Source organism: Solanum verrucosum, unplaced genomic scaffold, assembly GCF_900185275.1.
Source record: "Solanum verrucosum unplaced genomic scaffold, falcon-dt-bn FXZP01000038.1, whole genome shotgun sequence".
Taxonomy (NCBI): domain Eukaryota; kingdom Viridiplantae; phylum Streptophyta; class Magnoliopsida; order Solanales; family Solanaceae; genus Solanum; species Solanum verrucosum.
The window spans coordinates 4,263,671-4,286,830 of record NW_026020564.1 but is presented as its reverse complement, the minus strand read 5'-3'; the positions used below and the strand labels follow the sequence as shown (position 1 = coordinate 4,286,830).

The 23,160-nt window shown below is 41.0% G+C and overlaps 1 protein-coding gene across 1 annotated transcript; it reads left to right on the top strand.

Moving 5' to 3' along the window:
- Positions 1 to 10,996: 10,996 nt before the first annotated feature.
- On the top strand, positions 10,997 to 12,366 carry LOC125810335 (uncharacterized). Its single transcript, XM_049489842.1, has 3 exons — positions 10,997 to 11,093; positions 11,216 to 11,971; positions 12,056 to 12,366. Exons 1-3 carry the CDS (start codon positions 10,997 to 10,999, stop codon positions 12,364 to 12,366), a joined length of 1,164 nt encoding a protein of 387 aa, XP_049345799.1.
- The last annotated feature ends 10,794 nt before the right edge of the window (positions 12,367 to 23,160 follow it).

The window sequence follows — 23,160 nt, the reverse complement described above, 5'->3', positions numbered from 1 at the left end:
GTGGGAAGTGATCAACATGGACTTCATCACAGGTTTACCTCGTACTCGCAGACAACATGACTCCATTTGGGTGATTGTTGATAGGGTTACTAAGTCTTCTCGCTTTTTGGCAGTCAAGACTACAGATTCAGCGGAGGATTACGCCAAGCTTTACATTAATGAGATTGTGAGGTTGCATGGAATTCCTTTGTCTATCATCTCAGATAGAGGTCTTCAGTTTACATCTCATTTCTGGAAGTAATTTCAGAAAGGTCTTGGTACTCAAGTTAATCTTAGCACAGCATTTCATCCGCAGACGGATGGTCAGGCAGAGCGTACCATTCAGACCTTAGAGGACATGTTGAGAGCTTGTGTGATCGACTTCAAGGGTAGTTGGGATGATCACCTTCCTCTGATTGAGTTCGCCTACAACAATAGTTACCATTCCAGCATTCAGATGGCCCCTTATGAGGCATTATATGGGCGTAGATGTAGATCTCCAGTTGGTTGGTTTGAAGTAGGTGAAGCAGCCTTGATAGGACCAGATTCGGTCCTTGATGCTATGGAGAAAGTCCAACTCATTAGAGATAGACTTAAGACTGCCCAGAGTCGCCAGAAGTCTTATGCAGATATGAGAAGAAGGGAACTAGAGTTCCAAGTTGATGATTGGGTTTTCCTAAAAGTGTCACCTATGAAAGGGGTGATGAGATTTGGCAAGAAAGGGAAGCTCAGTCCCAGTTATGTAGGCCCTTACCGGATCTTGAAAAGGATTGGTAAAGTGGCTTATGAGTTAGAGTTGCCAGTAGACTTAGCAGCAGTGCATCCAGTCTTTCACATTTCTCTTTTGAAGAAGTGTGTGGGTGATCCAGCATCCATAGTGCCATTAGAGAGTGTGGCCGTGAAAGATAGCCTTTCTTATGAGGATGTACCAGTTGAGATTCTCGATCGTCAGGTTAGAAGGTTGAGAAATAAAGAAGTCACTTCAGTCAAGGTTTTGTGGAGGAGTCAGTAAGTAGAGGGAGCTACTTGGGAAGTAGAAGCAGCCATGAAGTCCAAGTATTCTCATCTTTTTCCTTCCGATTCCATTCCAGCTTGAGGTAATAGTTCCTCTTCAGTTTTTCAGTCATTCATGCGAAAATTCAGTCTTAGAATCATGTTCCTTCAGTTTGTACTTGCATTTTCAGCGTATTTGCGTGTTCTTGGAACTCAATTCAGTTAGAAATTATGTTCTTAGTGTTTAGTGGTAGGGATTGCAGCCCTCTCCCTATATTTCAGCTAGTTTAGTCTTCATTCGAGGACGAATGGTCCCATGGGGGAGATAATGTAACACCCCGTATCCGAAAATAGAGATTTCAGATTTCTGGTGTTACAGGTGGCACTCACGGACACCATCCACGGACCGTAGATGGACTCACGGTCCGTCCTGCAGGTCTGTGGTTCGTGACAGAAAACTTCCCCAGAACTCAGTCAGAAAATTTGGCTAAATGTTGACCCATGGCCGGACTTACGGTCCGTAGGTCAGATCACGGACCGTAGTTCGTGTCCGTGGATCGATGACCCAAAATCCAAGCTTCAGTCCCGAACTACGGTTGACCAGCACGGACCGTCATTCGATCCACGGTCCGTAGGTCTGACTGTAGATGAGGTTAGCAGCTAGTTAGATGAAAAATATTGATAGGTCAACTTCAGATGGTCATAACTTTTAGCACAAAATGAATTAGGTGTGCCATGACCTATGAAATGATAGATAATTGAATTATCTTTCCAACGCCACTGAGTTTGCTAAATTCCGACCTCCGAGTAAAAAGTTATGCTCGTTTTAGTGAAGGCATGTCGAACAGGCTTGACTTACGCAATCTACGGACCGTAGATTGACCTACGGCCCGTAGGTCCAATCCGTAGGTCACTCCGACAACAGTTAATTTAGGGGTCTTTTGGTCTTTTCCTATTTTGTTTAACCCCTAAGATACGTCGTTTAAACCCTAAATCATGAGATTTTAATCAGTTTAAGCCTAGAAACATAACTAGAACTTACCTAAGTCAAATCATTAATCAAACTTAGAAGAATTAGAATCAAGAAGGAGAAAAAGGTCAAGAACCCTAGTTCAAGAACGCAACAAGGTTTCTTCAGTTCCAGCCCCAAAATCGAAAGATTTCTCCGTGGAATTCGTCACCAGGTATGTGGGATTTCACTAGTGGGTTCCTTTCGCCCATTAGGTCCCTAGAATTCAGTCAGATTCTTGATTCCATAATTATGAACAGACCTAGTGTTTCTAGAATTTGAATAGATCATCATGAGTTAGTTCTTTAAATGTTCCAAATCAGATTATCATGTTATTGCTCAGTTTATCGCATGAATTTCATAACCCTAGCTATGTATTTCTTTAGTTCTTGAATTACACATGCTAGGTCAGATATTTCAGTATTCAGTTATACATGCCTCAGTTTATGAATGCATCATTATTAGATTAATTGTTGCATTCTCAGTTTGCATGTTCAGTTCGAGCTATCCAGTATTTATAGAAATTCAGTCATAACCAGTTAACTACTTAATTCATTGGGAGTAGCATAATACCGAGTTGGACTAGGTGGTTTCAGCGTACCCATATAGTCCCAGAACTACGAGCCACGTAGGTGTAAGTCCCCTCTGTGGGCAACATCAGTTTAGTGATCACGCCAGCATGCCTCTATACGTCTGGTAGGGTATATTGGGTCCTCTCGATGGGGCGTATACATCGAACTCCACATTTAGCTCATGTGGTTTTATGTCGGTTATTAGTAGCTCCCACAGTTCAATCAGACTCTATTGCATTGACCATATTTCAGTACAGTCAGTATTCAGTCTCAGCATGTTATAAATTTGGTCATTGCATCAGTTAGCTCAGTATTCAGTATTTTTCAGTATCTATATCATGTTCAGATTATTTCATTGCTTTATTGCTTTGTTCAGTCATATGTTATTTCAGCTTTACTCTATCCTGCATGCTCAGTACCCTTCAAGTACTGGCGCATACGTGCGCTACATCTTCTCGTGATGTAGGTTCAGGTTCTCAGCATCCAGATCACGCTTAGATCGATTCCCGATCTTCAGTTCAGCAGAATCAGTTGGTGAGTCCTCATTCTTTGGGGACAATAGTCATGAGTTTCTTTTCAGTATTTTAGTCCTGTAGTTTCAGTTTTGCTAGACTTAGCTGGGGCCTGTCCCAGCATTTCTAGTCAGTTTAGAGGCTTATTTCAGACATAGTTAGATTCAGCTTAGTATTTTGAGTTTGATATTTCTTTTGTATTAAACTCTCAGATTTGATATATTCAGCTATAGTATATGGGTATTCCCCATCTTTTCATCTTATTTATGATTTAGCTTCCGCACAATTTCTATTATTCAGATTATATTTAGTATGCTCATGATCATGCCAGCAGGGTTAGCTTGGGATCACTTGTGGTCCTAGGTCTTGTGTCCGCATCTCGGGGGTAGCTTGTGGCGTGACATAAATGGTGGCAACCTTAACAATGGTGCAGTTGCAGATTTCACAGTAGATCTTAATGGTCTTGATACGGCTGCAAAAGATTTTCATTCTTCCATTAATGATGTGATGCCTTCATTGGAAGTAGTTCCACCAAGAAAGTCATCTTCTAATGACGTGATTCCTTCATTGGAAGTAGCTCCACCAAGAAAGTCACCAAGTAGGCCATTGCGACCTGATGCTTCTACTTTTGAGCCGCAAGAAACCATTTACCGCGCCAAATCAACCTTTGTTTCTGAGATGTGGGGCGTATTGTGTGGATGGATTACACAATTTTCCTTAGGTTCTTCAAATGGCTTTACAGAATTGGAGTCAAGTATCGCTTCAACTCTTGAGGAGATTAGAAAGGTAAACATTATTGATGTTTCTTCTTTGGAGGATCATGTCGAGAATTTCTTCAAGTCGTACGCAGAGTATGATGGTCATCAAAGATGACTAAAGAATCACATGAAAAGGCTCTCTCTGATTCACAACGTCGTCTAGATGGTGCAAAGATGGCACATGAAAAGTTGTATGGATCCATGGAGAAACTTCAAGCAACTCTAGCAGATGTGGAGAAAGACTTAAAAGCCTTGACTTACAAGAAAAAGAAAGTGACTGCGCTCATTAACAAATATCAAGAGACGCTGTCCAAAAGTCAAGAGAATGTCACCATTACGGAGGGCGAGATTTATACCATTGAGGCAAATAATGTGATGTCTAACGATGAAGTTGAGAGACTAGCCAAGCTAGAAGGGGCAGTTGAGAAAAGTCGCCAAGAAATCATAAGCTTCAAACTTTTTCCATAGTTAGATTTTTTTATTTATTTGCTTAGGATTTTCTAATTCGCTCATTATGGTGTAGTGGTTCTTTTTTTGAAGCAATAAAATAGTGACTTATATTTCAATAAGAACTTTCTCCTCTTGAATTTTGATTGTTTCTTTCCACGAGCCCCTTTTCCTTATTAAAAAAAAGACTCCATAAGCTAGCGTTTATATGAGGACAGCAACAAAACGTTAACTTTTCAGCTTTCTTCAGCTTTGTGCACATGAGGTAGAAAATTCATAACGTGGGGTAGGAGCACCGGAATAATGAGCTTCTTTTTTTATTGGAAATATAACTTCTAGATCCTCAATATATCTAAAAATCACGTCCATAGGATTTACGGATTAATATAGATTTGTCTCCAAAGTCAGCTCGAAATCCGCGTGCTTGAATTTTCATCTTTCTTCAGCTTTGCGCACTTGAGCAAGAAAATTCATAACGTGGAGTAGAAGCACTGGAATAATGAGCTTCTTTTCTTGTTGGAAAGACAACTTCGAGAGCTTCAATTCATATAAAAATCACGTCTATAGGATTTACGGATTAATACAAATTTTTCTTCAAAGTCAGCTCAAAATCTGGGTACTTGAATTTTCAGCTTTCTTCAGCTTTGCGCACATGTGGAAGAAAATTCATAACATGGAGTAGGAGAGCCGGAATAATGAGCTTCCTTTGTTGTTAGAAAGACGACTTCGAGATCTTCAATCCATATAAAAATCACGTCTATAGGATTTACGAATTAATACAGATTTGTCTCCAAAGTCAGCTCGAAATCCACGTGCTTGAATTTTCAGCTTTCTTCAGCTTTGCGCACATGAGGAAGAAAATTCATAACGTGGAGTAGAAGCACTGGAATAATGAGCTTCTTTTTTTGTTGGAAAGACAACTTCGAGAGCTTCAATCCATATAAAAATCACGTATATAGGATTTACGGATTAATACAGATTTTTCTTCAAAGTCAGCTCAAAATCTGGGTACTTGAATTTTTAGCTTTCTTCAGCTTTGCGCACATGTGGAAGAAAATTCATAACGTGGAGTAGGAGAGCCGGGATAATGAGCTTCCTTTTTTGTTGGAAAGACGACTTCGAGATCTTCAATCCATATAAAAATAACTTCTATAGGATTTACGGATTAATACAGATTTGCCTTCAAAGTCAGCTCGAAATCCGCGTGCTTGAATTTTCAGCTTTCTTCAGCTTTGCGCACATGAGGAAGAGAATTCATAACGTGGAGTAGAAGCGCTGGAATAATGAGATTATTTTTTTGTTGTAAATATGACTTCGAGAGATTCAATCCATATAAAAATCACGTCTATAGGATTTACGGATTAATACAGATTTTTCTTCAAAGTCAGCTCAAAATCTGGGTACTTGAATTTTCAGCTTTCTTCAGCTTTGCGCACATGTGGAAGAAAATTCATAACGTGGAGTAGGAGAGCCGGAATAATGAGTTTCCTTTTTTGTTGGAAAGACGACTTCGAGATCTTCAATCCATATAAAAATCACTTCTATAGGATTTACGGATTAATACAGATTTGTCTTCAAAGTCAGCTCGAAATCCGCGTGCTTGAATTTTCAGCTTTCTTCAGCTTTGTGCACATGAGGAAGAAAATTCATAACGTGACGTAGAAGTGCTGGAATAATGAGCTTCTTTTTTTGTTGGAAAGACGACTTCGAGAGCTTCAATCCATATAAAAATCACATCTATAAGATTTATGGATTAATACAGATTTGTCTTCAAAATCAGCTCAAAATCAGGGTGCTTGAATCTTCATTTGAAAGAATTAGCATGATATTCACATGGTTTTTTTTTTCTAATTCTTATGACTGAACCTAGAGTAATATTACTCTAAGCTGCCTACGTACCTCAGTGAAGAGGATCAAGTCATACGTAGTTCAGAGAGTGAATTTTTTTTTTGTGTCCTAACTTTTGCCTAGGCAGCCTCTTTCAAGATTTTCAACCTAGCAGACATTTTTTTTTTTTGGAGCCGTACACAGTTTTTACTCTTGCGGGCCAAGAGTATGACGCCGCTTCAAGGATAGTACTTCTTCAAGAATTTTCCATTGATGAGACCAATCTGCAAGCCGTCTGCATCCACAATTTTGTAAGCTCTGCTTGAATAGACTTCTTGAATGACATATGGTCCATCCCATTTTGATGTGAACTTGCTTTTCGATTTATGAGATATGATAATTGGTCTTCTTACCGCAAGGATTTGATCACCGACTTGGAAATACCTTAGGCGAACCTTTTTATTGAAAGCACGAGAAAGACGAGCTTGATAGCACTCAAGACTTTGCTGAGCTTCCAACCTTTTCTCATCGAGAGAGTCTAACTCTTCAAGGCGCAGACAAGCATTTTATTCTTCAGTAAGTCCTTCTTGGATGGCAAGCCTCAATGACGGTATTTGTCGTTCAAGTGGAAAGACTGCTTCAGTTCCAACAACAAGAAAATAGGGAGTTGCTTGAGTCGGCGTGCGATGAGTCGTCCTGTATGCCCAAAGAGCTTCTTCCATTCTATCATGCCAATCCCTTATAGATTTGGAGACGACCTTCTTTAACAAGTTGCACAAGGTCTTGTTAAATGCTTTAGCTAGTCCATTTACAGCAGCATAATACATTGATGAATTACGTTGCTTGAAGCCAAAAAGGTCGCAGATCTTATCCATCAATTTATTGGTGAATGGCTTTCCATTATCTGTTAGTATATAACTAGGAATGCCAAAACGATAGATGATGTTCACCCTGATGAAGTTTGCAATATTTTCCTTCTTTACTTCTTTGAGGGCTACAACCTCAGCCCATTTTGAGAAGTAATCTGTCGCAGCCAAGAAGTACAAGTGACCACCAGAAGATTTAGGTAGTGGTCCAACCACGTCTAGCCCCCAAGCATCAAATGGCCAAGATGCAACAGTCGGATGTAATACATCAGGAGGTTGGTGCATAAAGTTTGCATGAAATTGGCATGCTTGACATCTTCGAGCATAATCCAAGCAATCTTTTACCATTGTTGGCCAATAATACCCCATTCTTTTTATATGAAAGTGTAACTTGGGCCCAGATTGATGTGATCCACAAACTCCAGAATGTGCTTCTTGCATAGCTTGAATCACTTCTTCTTCCCCCAAACAACGCAAGAGGACTCCCTCGAATGATCTTCGATATAGAGTATCTTTGTATTAAAGAAACCTAGGAGCACGACGACGAATTTCAGTCCTTTTCTTTGGATCTTCTGGAAGTATATTGTAACACAAGTAATCAATCAGAGCATGTCTCCAATCGACTATCTCAGCCTGTGAGATAGCTACAAGATGTTCAAATTTGCTTTCTTCATCCACATCCGGTAGTACTATCCATTTTTGGCAGATAGTGATTTGCGCTTGATCAGGCAGAGTTAAAGTTGAAGCCAAAGCGGCTAAAGCATCAGCTTTCTTATTCTCCTTTCTTGAAACATGTTGAAGAGTTACATCTCCGAGCCATCTAATCAATTTTTGTGCATAGTCATGATAGAGACGCAATTCTGGCTTTTTGACTTCATAGCTACCCAACAATTGATTGATCACTAATTCAGAGTCTCCAAAAACTTGTAATTGCAATTGCTTCATATCAATCGCCATTTCAAGCCCAAGTATTAAGGCTTGATATTCTGCAACATTATTGGAGCAACATTGCGTTAAGGTGAAGGAATACGGTAAGATCTCCTCTCGAGAAGTGACAAATATTACCCCAGCGCCAGCTCCTTCGCTATGTGAGACCCCATCAAAATACATCTTTCAAGGCGGTTGAACTTCAACAACCATTGTATCTTCATCAGGTAATTCATCAGTGAGTTCCCAATCATCAGGTATCGGGTGGTCTGCTAAGAAGTTTGCTAATGCTTGCCCTTTTACGGCCTTTTGAGGAACATACACAATTTCAAATAGCTGAAACTAGAGGTACCATCTTGCTAGTCGATCATTGAGGACAGTTTTCGACATCACAAATTTGATGGGGTTGGCTTTAGAAATAAGACGGACGACGTGAGCTTGAAAGTAGTGTTTGATCTTCTGAATTGAGAAGACTAAGGCCAAACATAGCTTTTCGATTGGCAAGTACTTCAACTTATTTGGTGTCATCATCCTACTCAAGTAGTAAAGGGAATTTTCTTTCCCTTTGCCATTCTCTTGGGCTAAGAGTGCTCCCACTAATCTTTCTTGAGCTGATATGTAAAGTATCAATGGCTTTCCAGGAACATGAGCTGCTAAAACTGGTGGTTTTGTCAAGTAAGACTTGATGCTCTCAAAGACATTACTACAAGCTTGGTCCCATTCGAAAAGAGTGCCCTTTTTCATAAGGCGGCTGAATGGTGGGCACTTTCCTGCTAGATTCGAGATGAATCTCCTAAGATATGCTAGCTTCCCTTGCAGACTCTTCAATTCACAAATGTTTCTTGGCTCTACCATCTTCAGAATTGCATCTACTTTTACCTGATCAATTTCTATTCCTCGATGTCGTACAATGAAGCCAAGGAATTTTCCAAAGGTAACTCCAAACGCACATTTCAAAGGATTTATTCTAAGTTGATACCTTCGTAGTAGATCAAACACCATCCTCAAGTCTTGCAAGTGATCACACTTTTTTCTTGATTTCACTACTAAATTATCAACATAACATTCAACATTTTTGTGAAGAATGCTATCAAAGATGTTTTGCATAGCTCTTTGGTATGTTGCTCCTGCGTTCTTCAAACCGAAAGGCATTACTTTGTAACAATAAATGCCCTTAGGAGTGCGGAATGCGGTCAACTCTTCATCCTTTGGCGACATGCGGATCTGATTGTAGCCGGATGAACCATCCATAAAAGACATTGCCTCATACCCAGTAGTGGTATCAATCATACGCTCAGGGATAGGAAGTGGAATTCATCAATCTAAAGTTTCAATCCTGAAATATAGTAAACAGGAAAAGAAAAATAGCAAGCAAACAATAATATTTGTATTTGAATAAATGTGAAGGTTACAATCTTTATAAAATCTCTTAAAAAAAGATATGTAATCCCCTGATTCTTCTCTCCACAGATGTTCTTGATTTGGCGGAATACTTGCGGCTCAATACTTGGAGCGAAGACTTCTTTGTATGCGGAAGACTTGCAGATCACCAATGAAGAGCAACTATGTATTTCTGTGTGTGTATGTGTGCCTTTCTTTTGGTCTTATGAAGACCTCTTTATATAGGCTTGAGCTAGGACTTTAGGGGTATTTTGGTCCAAGCAATTTTGACCCCTGGGTCTGAAGAACATGAGTTGGGCACATCTTGTCAATTTAATGGACTGACCCAAATGTTATTTGGACTTGATTTAAGTCATATAATTCTGACATAAATATTAATCCGACTTTATTAACCAGTAATTTGACTTGGTCAACGTATCATGAATTTAAGATTTAATCCAAATTTAGTATGGATTTATCAATAAAACTTCACTGTCTACAATATTGTTTTCAAAGTAACAATAGAGAGAAGAATAAAATCCTTTACCCTTTTCATCAAAAGAGAAACCAAATTCGAACACATAAAGTAATTAAGAGATTAAAAATCAAAGTATCTGTACCAATTAGAACAACGTGTGTATATATATATGGGTTCCGTTCAAAGTAAAATAAATACATCCAAAAAAAATTAAACCTGAAATTATATAATATATAAACAGTACAGCGCGGTGGTTATTAAATAGTTTTGAAGTTATTAATTCAGATATATATATATATCATTTGTTGCAATTTGAATAATTTTTTATTTATAAAATTTATGTTTCACATAAAAAATATTAGATTCCAGAAAAATTCGACATCTCAACTCTACTTTAGCCTCACTAACAGCCAACATAAATGGTCTACTTTAGGATTATAGTGTTCCCTATCAAAAGTAATTTTTTTCTCAAATATTTCAAACTAGAAAACATATAATTAAAAATAGAAGGTACTTATCGATCACCTACCAAAAAAAATGATTACTTCATATATATGAAGTAGAAAACTAACGCAATAAAAATTGATTGAGCAATTAGAACCTACTTGGGAAAACTTTTAAAATTTACGTATTTTAAAACGTGTTTTCAAATATTTCTTTGTATAGTTATAGGCTTATAGCAGTTTATGTTTAAGTAAGATTTAAGAAGCTCTTTTATTAGTTATTAGAGCAGTAGTTTATGTTTATTCAAATTCTCCCCCCAAAAAAAAGTTTAAGAAAAACAAATTACGTAAAAAAATGTGCAAAATTTACATTATGATAGATACAATAATATTTTTTAGTTATTTATTACTCTTAGATATTTTTGTGAAGTATTCGAATTATAATTTTTTTTTAATATTTCATCTTTGGTATGAGATTCACTTCCTATCACAAGAAAATATTTTGATAATATATGCTTATTTATTTTTTAACTATAAACAATTATTTTATTTAGTGTACATCACAAATGCAGATAAATATTGTGGTCCTATACTACCTTCTTTTTTAAAACAAACTAAAAATATAATACAAATAAATTGAAACAAAGGAAATATAATCGATGCGTGGTGGTTGGGCAAGATAAGTGATAAGTGACCGTTTATCAATTTCTAGTACATTGAATTCTTTTAGTATAAATATAACCCAATGTTGTATCAATTTCTTCATCCTTTAATTAAGATAACTAAGTTTTCAAAAAGAAAAAAAATGATGGGTTCCAAGGCATTTTTGTTTCTTGGCCTTTTTTTGGTTATTTTTGCAATAATTAGCTCTAAGGTTGTAGCTAGGGAGTTGGCTGAGACCTGTAAGTTTATTGTTTTTTTCCTTTTATTAATTATCTATTTGAAATATTGGACTTCTTATCTAATAATTTGACATTTATTCAATGTTATGCTAGTTTTTAAATTTCACATTTGATATTTGTAGCAATGAAATCGGATGATGTACACGATGATGGATATAATGATATTGACGGATATCCCGAAGATGACCATAAGGAATATAACAATGGATATAAATTTTCTGGTGGCGGATATTATCCTCCACGTGGTGGATATAATTCCCAAGGTAGTGGATATAAACCTCGGTGTGGTGAATATAACCCTCCAAGTGGTGATTATAACCCCCAAAATGGTAAATATGAATCCCCTAGTGATGAGTATAAACCTCCAGATGCACATGACAAATATAAACCCCCTAGTGATGAATACAAACCTCCAGGTGACAAATATAACCCCCCACATGACAAATATAAATCTCCTAGTGACGAATACAAACCTCCAGGTGATAAACATAACCCTCCACATGACAAATATAAACCTCCTAGTGACATATACAAACCTCCAGGTGACAAATATAACTCTCCACATGACAAATATAAACCCCCTAGTAATGAATACAAATCTCCCGGCGACAAATATAACCCTCCACATGACAAATATAAATCTCCTAGTGACGAATACAAACCTCCAAGTGACAAATATAAACCTCCTAGTGACGAATACAAACCTTCAGGTGACAAATATAACCCTCTACATGACAAATATAAACCTCCTAGTGATGAATACAAACCATCTAGTGATGAATATAAATCTTCAGGCGACAAATATAACCTCCCACATGACAAATATAAATCTCCTAGTGATGAATATAAACCTCCTAGTGACGAATACAAACCTCCAGGTGACAAATATATCCCTCCACATGACAAATATAAACATCCTAGTGACGAATATAATCATCCTAGTGACGAATACAAACCTTTAGGTGACAAATATAACCTTCCACATGACAAATATAAACCTCCTAGTGACGAATACAAACCTTCAGGTGACAAATATAACCCTCCACATGACAAATATAAATCCCCTAGTGACGAATACAAATCTCCAGGTGACAAACATAACCCCCCATATGACAAATATAAACCCCCTAGTGATGAGTACAAACCTCCAGGTGACAAATATAAACCTCCTAGTGACAAATACAAATCTCCCGGCGACAAATATAACCCTCCACATTACAAATATAAATCCCCTAGTGATGGATACAATCCTTCCGGTGAAGGCCATGAATAAGTGATCGATTAGCCAATTGCCTCAAAACAAATCATCATGTAATATTATAAAACTATTGTACGTAGTGGCAATATCTATAATAGTAATAGTCTTGCTACTCTAAACCTTGCTAAAAAAATCGTATGAATAAAACTGCATTGAGTTTCATATGTATGGTTGATCATGTAATATTTTGTTGTATAATATAACACAATATATTGTGTTGATATATTTCATAATGTACTTTTTTTAATATCTCTCGGGGCTTAAAGTTATTTATGCTGAAATCATATGAATTTTTATCTTTAACCTGCACAAGGTTCTATCAAGTTAGATTCTTTTATATACTTTAAACAAAGCTCATGAATTGTGGGCGACTAGACAAAAATGTTATAAATCACATTGTACTAGAACTATATATATAAGGGAAAAAGGAAAAAATACCCCCAAACTATTATAAATGGTATGCAGATACCCTCCGTTATATACTTTTGGGATCTTGGTGCCACTGCCGTCCAAAAATCTAGTCTTTGATTAGCAAAAAGAATAGCTTATGTCATTATTGGAAGACATGGATCAAATGTGAAGAGCATGAAAAGCCAACATTAATATTATTTTATTATTATTCATATAAAATGAAAAAAAGAAAGAAGGGGAGCATGAGAGAAAATGGTTGGAAAAAAGCTTATGAGAAATTTTAATATAGAATCAAACGCATTGTTACAAACAACTACTAATATTTATCTGATTTTAATTTTTTAATACTCATCGATATGGATTACAGGTGAACAATCCAGTGCTAGTTGGCTAAGTCATCTTATTTCACTTCCTCCTAATCTCTAAATTCATGGTTAGAAACTAAAATTAATTGAAGCAATATGCATCAAAAACTTTTTGTATATTTTTTTTTTTACTGTAGTTATGATAACAAAACAAGAGTGAAGAAGCGATTATAAAAAATGCAAAAGAAAGTATGAAACAATCAGTATATAAAATGTGAATTCCGCTTGCTTTCAAGCCATTCAACTCTGTAATCTATCAAATACCAAGACATGAAGCACATCATTTACTTGTTGATCGAATGCAAGCATACCCTTCCAATCAAAAGAGGTCATTGCGTCTTAAGCTAAACTTTGGGAACACGAAACGAGCAGGAAAAGTAGTATGACCAATGTATTTCTCATTAACCATATCCAAAACATCAATTTCCAAATCAACATCGTCACGAAAATCCCCTGTTTCGATATACCAAAGGCAATAAGCAAGCTCCTTTCTGAACACGACGTCAATTCTCTTCTTCCTTTTTCCCATATTCCTGTCCTATCTCTGCAAGTTAGGTGGTACCTTAATGGCTCATCAAGTGTAGATATTTTGATAAATCCCAATCCGCAGAGCCAAAATCTCATAACCTAATGACTAATGCTCATTTTTAGAAGCTCAAGTTTGAAAATTGATTTGTCATAATCGAGTGGTAATATCTCAAAAAAGGTAGAATATCAAGGAAAGTTCAAATCTAGTAGTTGTTCCTTCTCTACTATATCAGTGTGTGCTGATTTTGCGAGTTTTCATCCTTATGTTTGGTATCTGTGATTTATCCATGTTTAGATGCTTCCTTGTTATGCTTGGTAGCTCCTGAAATAGATAATAACACTTAGTTTCTTGAGACTACACTACTTCATTGACCAATGAATCTGCCACACAGTTCCCTTGTTTGAAAATGTGAGTGATTGATGCTTTTATATTCATATCACCCTTCTAATCTCCTCTATTCTTTCTACCAATTCCAATGGTATCTTCCATTGATTATCCACCATTCTTTTGAGAACTAAAGAATCAGTTTCGATTATAGGCTCTTTTAGATCCTTCTGTTGACAGTACCAAACTGCTTCTAGCAGAGCAAGCGCCTCTGCTTCCATGTTTGTTGCTATTCCTATTCCTTTTGCCCTTGCAAATATAAGGTATTCCATTTTCCATAGCTTGCAAACACATTTGAATTTGAACAAAGATGATAGCGGTAACAATGTCATGATTTGATATATAATTTCATCTGGAAGCTGCTGCTTCGACGACTCCTCATTATCGTCCTCTACTTTCATAGTTTTGGCGCGGTTACTATTCACTGATCTGAAATTAATCAATTCCTCATTAGCAAAAGATATGAAATTTGAAACATACAACAAATTTCTTGTCACGACCCGATTTATCAAGTCATGATGGCACCTACTATAACCCACCAGCAGGTAAGCCAACCCGTAACCCGGAACAATAAGTAATGGGTCTGAGGGTAGAAATTAAACAAGAGTAGGCAAATAACAATATAAACAGGCAGACACAAACCAAAAACATATATACAAATAAAGATCCCTCCCAGAACCTGGAAGTCACTAGTACAGAGCTACTACAAAATGAGTACAAGTCCCAAAACTGGACAACAGAGACTGGACTGTCTCGAAAGGAAGAAGACAAGTCTATATATACAGATGGAGACTGAAATAGTATAAAACGCCGTGTGCTCACCCCCGTCTCCGGATAAGTCTACTCCAAGCTCGATCAACGCTGGCTACTAGTGCTCGGACCTGCATCACGAAATAGATGCAGAGCGTAGCATGAGTACCAAAACAACAGGTACCCAGTAGGCATCATCGGCCGACTGAGCAAGATAAGCAAAAGTAAACTGAAATGTAAATAAAGGGTCACATCAAGTGCAAAGAGTAGAAATGGGGGTATGTACACGAGCGTACAGGCAACAAAGACAAGCAATCTAACTAACTCCGCCGGGCTCCCATAAACCCGACGGGTACGCTCGTGCACAATAAAAGAAACCACCTGCACGGACCCCCATAAGCCCGGCAGATGGACCGGCAGTTGAAGTAAAATAATGGAGCTAGAAGGTCTATCACAATATTACCAAATTCCGGACTTTTAACTGAACCATTCCCAATCATATTCCAGGATTTCATTACGTCCCGGACTTTAGTCAGAATCTCTCCAACCTCCAAAACCTCAACCTACAGATGAGAGTAATCAAGACTAAACTGAAGCTTTAGTGAGGAATTGGGAATACACCACGTGCAAGCTGGACCACGGACTCGAACCGGGTACTATAGCTAATGAGTCAACCTATATGGGCTGGACCACGGACTCGAACCGGGTGCTGTAGCCAAAGGTCGGGCACGGGTGGGCTGGACCGCGGACTCGAACCGGGTACTGTAGCCAAAACCAGATCACAGGTAAGCTGGACCACGGACTCTAACCGGGTACTGTAGCTAAGCCTGGACATAAGTAAGCTGGACCACGGACTCTAACCGGGTACTGTAGCTAAAACCAGATCACAGGTAAGCTGGACCACGGACTCTAACCGGGTACTGTAGCTAATAGAAAAGCAGGGCATTATGGATACAAGGTCATAAGCTGAGTTACCGATTTTCAGACTCAAGTCTGCTATATCAGTCTACAAGGAGCTGACCGTCCGAAACGACGTCGGAAAAAGTTCTACTGTCCAACGACATCCGAAATCTCGCAAGTCTATGGCAACACTAGTCTAAGCCTAGACTAAGGCCAAACATACTTCAATTCAATATTATCATATACACCACAAGATATGGATATTCAATAATATCAAGAGACATGCTGTCATAATCAAACACTTTCCCGAAATAAGGTCTAAGGCAGGAATTATAGAAATTTAGCATGCTCGACACCCGAATCCCTCCATACTCAAGCAAATCAATAAACAAATGCCTAAACATGCTCAATCTCACGAGAGAAAACCATAGCCTACCTGAAAGCCGATCACGCGTGCTCCAACTCACGGTACTGGATCTTTTCCTCTCCGAACGGTCTCCAAATGCTTCCCCACTAACAAAAGGTTAATCACCTCGTCATTACGAATATATTGACACTAAAATTATATTTTTCGGAGACGGACCCAAAATCGGGTCTAAAACGGAATTGTGGGGCCCACAATTAGAATCTCGAAATCGAATCCGTGGAAACGTCCCAAATACCTTACTAAACTAATACCCCAAAATTATAGCACAAACAGATGCTTAAAACACCGCAAATCAGCCACAACAATTAAAAGTAGCAGCCCCTAGTTCACCAATTTCCGGAAAAACGAGGCCCTTTCAACCCAAACAGATTATACCACGACGATCCTTGCGAAAAACTCTACAAGTTAGCCTCAAGAATGACTCAAAACGGACTTACGATGATCAAGAACTCACATTTCAAAATTCAACAACAAAACCATCCGGAAATCACCCTGGCAGTGGCTAAAAATCGATTTCTTACCTCAAATGAAGCCTCCCCTCGCGTTTCTGAGACCACCGCTAGATTCCCCTCGAAATTCTCTTGAAGTTTGCCTTTTGAATCACTTAATTTGGACTAAAAATGAAGGAGCAATTTCAAGTTGAAGTTGAAGGAAAAAAAATGGACGAATTTCGTCTTAAATTCTGGAAATTTCCAGATTTCACTCCTCTGCCACGTGTCGTCACGTGGCTCTGCCACGTCACCGCCGCGTCAAAATTCTACAACCCTTCAAACTTAAGTTTCGATGTTTCGGACTCGTTCGGAGTCGGAAAAATACAAACCTTATATGGAATCTGATTGGAAATGATATTTCGGACTCAACGGTGAAGGCGGAATTTCCATTTGGAGCTCGCTTCGACGAAAAGTGGGTCCCACATCCAGTATCGTTTTGAACCAGATTCCACAACTGCTATCTAAAATCTCGGGAATTGAACAAAGGGTCGTTCTAGACCAAAATCGATCTTCCGAAGCTAACCTAGCCGTCAGAATTTTCATCTGAGCACGACTTCCAAGAAGGTTGACCAAAGTCAACTTTTCAAGTTATAAAAATCTCCAAAACAAAACGGCCTAAAACCAAACGAACACCAGCACCGAACAGTCAGTGCCAGCAAGTCATAAATGACTTGGGTCGCTACAGGAATGCTCTATACAAAAGAATTCTTTAATTTAAAAAAAAAATGACCTAGGTCATTACAATATCCACTACTAAAAGAACTTTCGTCCGCGAAAGTAAGAGTCAAGAAGTACCTGAATGCTCAAATAAGTCGGGGAACTGTGCCCGCATCTCATGCTCGATCTCCCAGGTAGCCTCCTCAACTGGACGATGTCTCCAACGGACCTTAACAACAAGAATGGCTCTCGAGCGCAATCTCCTCACATCTCTGGCTAGAATGGCAACTGGCTCCTCAATGTATCTCAAACTGACGGCTGTGAATCCGATCCAGCAGAGATGACTGAGCATCCACATAAGCCAGTACACACCGGGAATCAGAGATATCAAGTCGTACCATCCGGTTAGCTAAGGACTGGATGTCCAAAGCTAATGGTCGCTCCGTAGTAGAAAGAAAAGCTAGACTACCCATACTCACTGCCTTCCGACTCAAGGCGTCCGCTACTACATTTGCCTTGCCCGGATGGTAGAGAATAGAGAGGTCATAGTCCTTCAGGAGCTCAATCTAACGACGTTGCCTCGAATTTAGATCTCTCTGGCTCATAATGTACTGAAGCTCCTGTGATCAGTATAGATCTCGCATCGAACTCCATACAAGTAGTGCCTCCAAATCTTAAGTGCGAAAACTACCGCCGCCAACTCTAAGTCATGAGTGGGGTAGTTGCGCTCGTGCGACTTAAGCTGCCTCGACGCATAAGCAATAACGCAGCCCTGCTGCATCAGTACACAACCCAAACCAATGCCGGATGCGTCACAATAACCAGTAAACCCTCGCCCTCAACTGGAAGAGTCAATATAGGAGCGGTGGTAAGCAACTCCTTAGCCTCAGAAAGCTCCTCTCACACTCCTCCGACCACACAAACGGAACATCCTGGCGAGTCAACCGAGTCAAAGGCGCTGCTATAGTAGAAAATCCCTCAACAAAACACCTATAGTAGCCTGCCAATCCGACGAAGCTACGAATCTCAGTCACAGAGGTGGGCCTGGCCCAATCATGAATGGCCTCAATCTTAGCGGGATCTACCATAATACCCATCCTTAGACACCACGTGCCCCTAAGAATGATACGGACTCAAGCCAAAACTCGCACTTTGAGAACTTGGCATAAAGTCGCTGACCTCACAAAGTCTGGAGCACTATCCTCAAATGTTGCTCATGCTCACTCCGGCTCCGCAGTATACCAGTACGTCATCAATGAAGACTATGACAAATAAATCCAAGTACGGCCTAACACCTAGTCATCAAGTCCATGAACGCGGCAGGGGCATTAGTCAACCCAAACGACATCACCAAGAACTCATAATGGCCATAACGAGTCCTAAATGCGGTCTTAGGGACGTCCGCTGCCCTAATCCTCAACTGGTGGTAGCCGGATCTTAAATCAATCTTAGAAAATACCACGGCACCCTGAAGCTGATCAAACAAATCATCAATACGAGGCATGGGGTAACGGTTCTTCACCGTCACCTTGTTCAGCTGCCTGTAGTCAATACACAATCGCATAGTACCGTCCTTCTTCTTCACGAAGAGGACAGGGGCACCCCAAGGTGATACACTAGGTCTGATAATCCTTACCCAAGAGATCCTGAAGCTAAACACTGAGCTCCTTGAGCTCTGTAGGAGCCATCCGATATGGCGGAATAGAAATAGGACGAGTACCTGGCTCAAGCTCAATCGAAAATCAACATCACGCTCTGGGGGTAGGCCAGGTAGATCAGTAGGAAACACATCTATGAAGTCACGAACAACAGGAACTGACTCAACCGGAGGAACCTCCCTACACACATCACGTACATAGGCCAAATATGATAAGCATCCGCTAGCCGCTAGCCACTAGCCTCCTAGCACGAATAAAAGAGATAACCCCAACTGGTGTGCTACCACGAGATCCCTGCCACACCACCGGAGGAATACCGGGAATAGCTAAGGTAACAGTCTTAGAAAAGCAATCTAAAACAGCGCGATAAGGGGATAACCAATCCATGCCCAGAATCACATCAAAATCAACCATGTCAAGCAATATAAGGTCAGCCCGGGTGTCACGCCCCTGGATAGTAACTAAGCAAGATCGAAATACCTGATCCACTACTAAAGACTCACCCACGGGGGTCGACACACGCAACGGCGCTACTAGAGGCTCAGACATCAAACTCAATCGAGAGGCATAGTAAACAGAAACATACGAAAAAGTAGAGCCTGGATCAAATAAAGCCAAGGCGGGCTGCTGGCATAATAACACTATACCTGTGATCACATCGTCCGAGGACTCCGCATCTGCTCTAGCTGGAGCTGCATAAAAGTGGGCCTGGACTCCCCTACCTATGCATCGACTCTGCCCCTAATCTGCCTCCTCGGGGACCACCCCGTATACCCTGGTGACCACCCCTACGGTCCTGTCCCTGGCCTCTGCCTCTAGCTGGAGTGCTGGCGTATGCATAACTGCCTGTGGAGCGGGTAAGGCTAACCTGCGATGGGGACACTTGCGGGCCCAATGATCTAACTCCCCACACTCATAACACCCCTGGGACTGTCGACTGAGAGCTGGAGGTCGGCTACCCCGGCCAGAAGAACCCATCTGTGAACTATCTCGGCCCCGACTAGGACCGGCACTAAAACCAATATGGCGGTGCTGATCACCCTCTGATGCCTGGAGAGCAGCCTGGAAGGGGCTACTAGACTGACCCGACTGAAACCTCTGTTGGGATCTATCATAAGACTCTCGGGGTCTGAAACGGCGCCTATCATAGCTATCCTCCTGTCTAGCTCTCTTGCCGCTGCCCCCTTGGGCCTCGCGACGGAGCTGCTCGATAGTGCGGGCATGGTCCACTACATCCAGAAATGAGCGGCCCGCTGAGACTAAAGACTGAGTCTCAATCCGCAACTGTAGTCTCAAACCCCGAACAAAACAACGAACCCTCTCCTCCTCAGTAGGTAACATCATGGCGGCATGCCTGGAGAGCTCGTGGAACCGGGCCTCATACTCTGATACTGTCATGGAGCCCTGCTCTAACCGAGCAAACTGATCTCTGAGCTGATCTCTGATGCTCCTGGGAATAAATCGGGCCAAGAAGGCCTCTGAAAACTCAGTCCATGTGACCGGTGGAGACCCAGCTGGCCTGGTCTCTAAGTATGTACGCCACCACTGCCTGACGGGACCGTCTAACTGGTAAGCGGTGAAGTCTGCTCCCCTCGACTCCACTAAACCCAAAGTCTGTAGCCGCTCGCGGCAAGTAACTAGAAACTCTTGGGCATCCTCCCCCACTGCCCCAGAAAACCTCGGCGGTGATAGTCTAAGGAATACCCCGAGCATCTTCTGCTCCCGTAGTGGCATGACGCCCTCCAAATCGTCAGGCTGAACAACCGGTGCCGCTAGCTGCTGAACAACCGGTACCGCTGGTGTAGGCTGGCCCTGCGGTACTGGAACGGCTGGAGCTGGGGCCTGCTGTATACCCCCAATGGCAGCTAGTATCTGTACGAGCATCGCCTGTATATCTGGAGCTGCCACAGGCTCGGGCGGTGGCTGGGCTGGTCCCGGGCCCATCGGCTGCTGTGTGCTGGAGCTGCTGGTGGCTCTATCACCGGCTCCAGAGTTTGCTCTCGGTCCTGGGCTGGTGCTGTAGCTCTGGCACGACCTCGAGGTCGGCCTCTACCCCTAGCTGGGGCCCTACCACGCGTGTGAGCCATCCCGATAAAAGAGTGGTACAAGTAAGATTTCAGAAATCGATAAGACACACAATGCACGACAATGATACAAAACGACACGTTCCTAAAGACATCCTGTAGCCTCCCGAAGATAAGTAACGGACGTCTCCGTACCGATCTGCAGGACTTTACTAGACGTTAGCTCTGTACAAGTGAGACCGACGAACCTGGGCTCTGATACCAATTTGTCACGACCCGATTTATCAAGTCATGATGGCACCTACTATAACCCACCAGCAGGTAAGCCAACCCGTAACCCGGAACAACAAGTAATGGGTCTGAGGGTAGAAATTAAACAAGAGTAGGCAAATAACAATATAAACAGGCGGACACAAACCAAAAACATATATACAAATAAAGATCCCTCCCAGAACCTGGAAGTCACTAGTACAGAGCTACTACAAAATGAGTACAAGTCCCAAAACTGGACAACAGAGACTGGACTGTCTCGAAAGGAAGAAGACAAGTCTATATATACAGATGGAGACTGAAATAGTATAAAATGCCGTGTGCTCACCCCCGTCTCCGGATAAGTCTACTCCAAGCTCGATCAACGCTGGCTACTAGTGCTCGGACCTGCATCACGAAATAGATGCAGAGCGTAGCATGAGTACCAAAACAACAGGTACCCAGTAGGCATCATCGGCCGACTGAGCAAGATAAGCAAAAGTAAACTGAAATGTAAATAAAGGGTCACATCAAGTGCAAAGAGTAGAAAATGGGGGTATGTACACGAGCGTACAGGCAACAAAGACAAGCAATCTAACTAACTCCGCCGGGCTCCCATAAACCCGACGGGTACGCTCGTGCACAATAAAAGAAACCACCTGCACGGACCCCCATAAGCCCGGCAGATGGACCGGCAGTTGAAGTAAAATAATGGAGCTAGAAGGTCTATCACAATATTACCAAATTCCGGACTTTTAACTGAACCATTCCCAATCATATTCCAGGATTTCATTACGTCCCGGACTTTAGTCAGAATCTCTCCAACCTCGAAAACCTCAACCTACAGATGAGAGTAATCAAGACTAAACTGAAGCTTTAGTGAGGAATTGGGAATACACCACGTGCAAGCTGGACCACGGACTCGAACCGGGTACTATAGCTAATGAGTCAACCTATATGGGCTGGACCACGGACTCGAACCGGGTGCTGTAGCCAAAGGTCGGGCACGGGTGGGCTGGACCGCGGACTAGAACCGGGTACTGTAGCCAAAACCAGATCACAGGTAAGCTGGACCACGGACTCTAACCGGGTACTGTAGCTAAGCCTGGACATAAGTAAGCTGGACCACGGACTCTAACCGGGTACTGTAGCTAAAACCAGATCACAGGTAAGCTGGACCACGGACTCTAACCGGGTACTGTAGCTAATAGAAAAGCAGGGCATTATGGATACAAGGTCATAAGCTGAGTTACCGATTTTCAGACTCAAGTCTGCTATATCAGTCTACAAGGAGCTGACCGTCCGAAACGACGTCGGAAAAAGTTCTACTGTCCAACGACATCCGAAATCTCGCAAGTCTATGGCAACACTAGTCTAAGCCTAGACTAAGGCCAAACATACTTCAATTCAATATTATCATATACACCACAAGATATGGATATTCAATAATATCAAGAGACATGCTGTCATAATCAAACACTTTCCCGAAATAAGGTCTAAGGCAGGAATTATAGAAATTTAGCATGCTCGACACCCGAATCCCTCCATACTCAAGCAAATCAATAAAAAATGCCTAAACATGCTCAATCTCACGAGAGAAAACCATAGCCTACCTGAAAGCCGATCACGCGTGCTTCAACTCACGGTACTGGATCTTTTCCTCTCCGAACGGTCTCCAAATGCTTCCCCACTAACAAAAGGTTAATCACCTCGTCATTACGAATATATTGACACTAAAATTATATTTTTCGGAGACGGACCCAAAATCGGGTCTAAAACGGAATTGTGGGGCCCACAATTAGAATCTCGAAATCGAATCCGTGGAAACGTCCCAAATACCTTACTAAACTAATACCCCAAAATTTTAGCACAAACAGATGCCTACAACACCGCAAATCAGCCACAACAATTAAAATGGACAGCCCCTTGATCATCAATTTCCGGAAAAACGAGGCCCTTTCAAC